This window comes from Monopterus albus, unplaced genomic scaffold (assembly GCF_001952655.1).
Source record: "Monopterus albus unplaced genomic scaffold, M_albus_1.0 scaffold186.1, whole genome shotgun sequence".
Lineage (NCBI taxonomy): Eukaryota > Metazoa > Chordata > Actinopteri > Synbranchiformes > Synbranchidae > Monopterus > Monopterus albus.
Genome location: NW_018128066.1, coordinates 1,358,679 through 1,362,760, shown reverse-complemented (window position 1 = coordinate 1,362,760; position 4,082 = coordinate 1,358,679). Strand labels below are relative to the sequence as shown.

Genomic DNA, 4,082 nt, shown 5'->3' with positions numbered 1-4,082 from the left:
CTCCAACAACCCAGAGCTGTTCAGCGGCATGCTCAAGATCAGAGTCGGGTAGGACAAAGTCAGGTTTAGGTTATGTGCCTAACAACTCTTATAGTATGTGCCCCTTGCTGTAATTCTTCTTTTCTGGTGTTCAAACTGCACAACAAAACATGGAGAAATCAGGAAGGTATGAGCACCAGTCTGCACCCTTGGTTTATTTTCTTATGTTAGCTGACCAAACCTCAGGGCCTCCTAGCTGTCATACATCTGTGTAACTTTCAGGTTGTTTTTCTGAAGATGATTCTTACTCTGAATGAACCACAGGGAAGTAGTGAACTGAGACTCACGCTTATGTTTTTTATTTATTTTTTGTACTAAACTCTTCATAGTCTTCAGATGTGTTGTCTAAAAAATGCAGTCAGCTACTATATCGACTATTAATTTCTAAACTAACAATTCCATGTCTGCTGTTTTCAGCTTTGGTGTTAGCAGTTTTAGCCTAATGAGTCTTGGCACTATGAAGCAGTTCTAAAAACATGGCACTTGTGAAAGCATTTTGAACTCCTCCTTTAATGAAAGTGACCACCTTAAAGTCAGTGCAATGGAACTTAGAGCGTCTTTAGCTTCATTAATGTGACATATGTCCAAGTAAAACTGAATAAGTGGAAGGGCTTTAAGTATGAGAGGGATTTAAATAGCTAAAAACCTGCCATGGCTTAGTGAAGGCAGTGTGAAATGGAGCTGTAGAGAGACAGAGAACCGTGAAGAGATTTGGAGTAGAGAACTGCTGACCTTCACACACACCTCTGTTCTTTGTTCACTCAGGAGGAGGATACAGCTTAAATGAATAAATTAGATCTCAGCCACATTCAACCCGAAAGTTACAAAATGATATTAAAATACTCAAAAATGATATAAAAAAAAAAACCTAACAAAAATCATCTAATTGCATAAGATACATTATTAATTAACACAAAAGCAGAGGATTATAACTTGCTTTGAAAATGCTTTTTAATGTCACTGTGTTCAGTGTGAACTATAGATACAGTAGTTCAGCCTAGTGTTCTTACTAACGACTATGTGTACTGTGGATCTCCAGGTGGATTGTCCAGGCCATGAAACATGAGCTGAAGATCAGGGCAGGAGACATGAAACCCCAAGACATCTACCAACTGTCTCCCAGCGACATCAAGCAGCTCCTCCTGGATGTCTTGCAGCCGCAGTGCACTGGCAGGTACTCCTCACATGCACTCATTCTATCAAGATTATTACCCAGGCTTTCTCGTCTGTTTCATCTCATAAATGTGCCTTTGAAGACACCATGTCTTTATCTTAATGTAGTGTCTCTTTACTCGTATAGTCTTTCTAGCGTTAATTATTTTATCTTCTGTGCCTTCTTATCTACATCCATATCTTATTATCTTCTGCTGCCACAGCCCAATTTCCCCATGGGAATTATTAAAGTTTTATCTTATCTCACCCAATCTAATACACATTGATTCACAGACAATTTCCTCCAGCTATCAACAGCTGTCAACATTATATTTCCCCTGTCTCTAAGACTTCGTTCAGCAGTTTCACCTTCATTTCACTTCAGGTCTTGGCTGAACAGACGCCAGATCGATGGCTCTCTGAACAGGACCCCCCTAGGCTTTTATGATCGTGTGTGGCAGATCTTGGAGAGGACCCCCAATGGTATTGTGGTGGCTGGGACACACCTCCCACAGGTACCTGTCTCTCTTGACACTGCTGGAGTAATATTCTGACCAACATTGGCTAGGGTGGCTAAAGCATTAATTCAACAGCGAAATGAAAATGTGTTTCTTTGCTTTTGAATATATGCTGCTCTTTTACAGTGTTCTAGTTCTAGTTCTTTAACAGTGGTCTAATTGGGTGGAAAATATCAGGCAAATTGTTCAATGTTTAAATCATCAACTGTACATAAAGATGGACACGCTGACAGCTCCCAGAAGTGAAGCCACCACAAGTTCGGTTGCAGTATAGGTCATAAACCCCGTCACCTGCATGTTAGTGGATGGGCCATGAGCCAAATTAAAAATTCAAAGTGCAAATCACCAAAGATGATTTATGTCCATTTAGATAAATATTATCGCTCTGCTTTGGTCACTACTGTACAGAATCTGGTTGCAAAATATGTCACAAAACCAAAACGCCCACTGCTCCACTGCTCTATTCATGATATTTTAACTTCACGTTTGCACAGTGGCACAAAGTGGTGTCATCCATTTTCATATACACTGTATGGTTTAAATGATATTCAGCCTTTTCCAGTGGGGACACTTTTTTTTTCAGATAAACTGACAAATCATCCACTTTATCTCAAAGTTAGAACGGGGTCACTTGTTTTGAGTGAGTGAGCCAAGGTCAACAACAACAAAACTTAACTGGTATTCAGTTGTCACAAAGCACAGCTGTTAATGTCTTGACAAGTGCAATTTGCCAAATACTTGTGAGCTTGATCCACTTTAATTCTAATACCTGCATCTTTAATAAGAAACGTATTATTGTAAAAGATGTCAAAATAAGGATAACAGCTCTATGATACATGTCCACAAACACAGTGAGAATGTCCACAATGCTCATCAGCTGTAGCATGTGGCATGTTTGTTCACTTTCACACCAACCACATTTTTTCCCCTCTCATCATCTTTCTGTAGCAACCCACACTGTCTGACATGACCATGTATGAGATGAACTTCTCCCTGCTGGTTGAGGACACGCTGAAAAACATTGTCCTGCCTGAGTACAGACAAATCATAGTAGAGGTAAACAGGCCCATGTGTATGTATTTTTACTCGGCATGATACTGACTTGGCTCTCTTTATTCTGGCATCAGTCATGTATTTCTGTTAAAGCACTGGAGCTTGCCCAGAATTACGCAGCAAGGCTATTAGGTTCTAGCAGTTCTTCACTGGCTGTCTGTCTGGTGTAAAGTTAATTTAAGATTCTTTGTGTTATTAAGTCAGGTTTACACCTTTAAAAAGGTATACAGTCTGCTCTGCTGCTGTCACTGTTGCTAGTTGTTGTTTCTAACAGCTTTGTTCTGTTTCCACTGAGCAGCTGCTGATGGTGGTGTCCATAGTGCTGGAGAGAAACCCGGAGCTGGAGTTCAGCGACAAGGTGGATCTGGATGGTTTGGTGAAGGAAGCCTTCAATGATTTCCAGAGGGATTGCAGCCGCTTTGAAGGAATCGAGAAACGGGTAGAGTGACTTCACTCCAACCTTTTAAGTTACAGTTTTGCTGAATTGCTAAAACACGTTTCTTGAAACCATCACTCAAAAATCTTAAAAATCCAAATACTCAAACTAAAATCACAAAACCTCTGACTCTTCTGGCAAAATCAAACAATTGCTTCCAAACCATTTCACCAGCACTCAAAATCAAACAATGCTTTCAGATCATACACAAATGAGTCAGTCATATACACACTGCAGCTCAGTCATTAGACACTACATCAAAAAAGGAGAACACAGCATCCAGGACACGTAGTTACAACAAAAAAAGTTTATTGTATAGTGAATTTACCAAAAACCATGTTACGATCAAAAAAGAAGAAGAAGAAGAAAAACACATCAGAAAGATTATTCTGCCTCAGGATCACGTCTTTGAGCTGGGCCCGGCCAGAGGGCTTCATCTATGTCACAGGCAATGTTGTCCTTTGCCAGGCAATGGGCAAAAAACCCTCTGGTGTGGCGGATCCAGCCTTGACAAGACTGCACGTCTATGTCACCACAGGCCAGTTCCATTGCCTGTAAGAGATTTTCCCTGGTATATGGGTTTCGGTCATAGACTTTCCACCGCCATGCAGAGAAAAACTCTTCTGTTGGGTTGAGGACAGAGCTGTATGGTGGAAGGTCTTACTCTTCCTCGTCCTTTTTGTCCAACACCTCATATTCCTCTACCTCTCATATTGTTATCCATAGTTGATGGATGTACCCGTGCCATCTGTGCACTTTGAACTGGCTTATGATTTGTACCTTCTCATCACATAATTAGAAACAAGTGTGAACAATTTTGAATCATTGTGTGTAAATGATGGCAACTGTGCTTTAGTTGTGTTTAAGTTTTGTCTCATGTTTAG

The 4,082-nt window shown here is 40.5% G+C and overlaps 1 protein-coding gene across 1 annotated transcript in view; it reads left to right on the top strand.

Annotated features, from left to right (window-relative positions):
* LOC109969908 (phosphorylase b kinase regulatory subunit beta-like) overlaps positions 1–4,082 on the top strand; it is a 118,261-nt gene that overhangs the window by 112,092 nt on the left and 2,087 nt on the right. Inside the window, 5 exon segments of the mRNA XM_020617137.1 lie at positions 1–48; positions 1,079–1,213; positions 1,577–1,706; positions 2,658–2,765; positions 3,061–3,201. The exon segment at positions 1–48 is cut by the window's left edge and continues 25 nt beyond it. Of these exon segments, the coding sequence (XP_020472793.1) occupies positions 1–48; positions 1,079–1,213; positions 1,577–1,706; positions 2,658–2,765; positions 3,061–3,201 (562 nt within the window).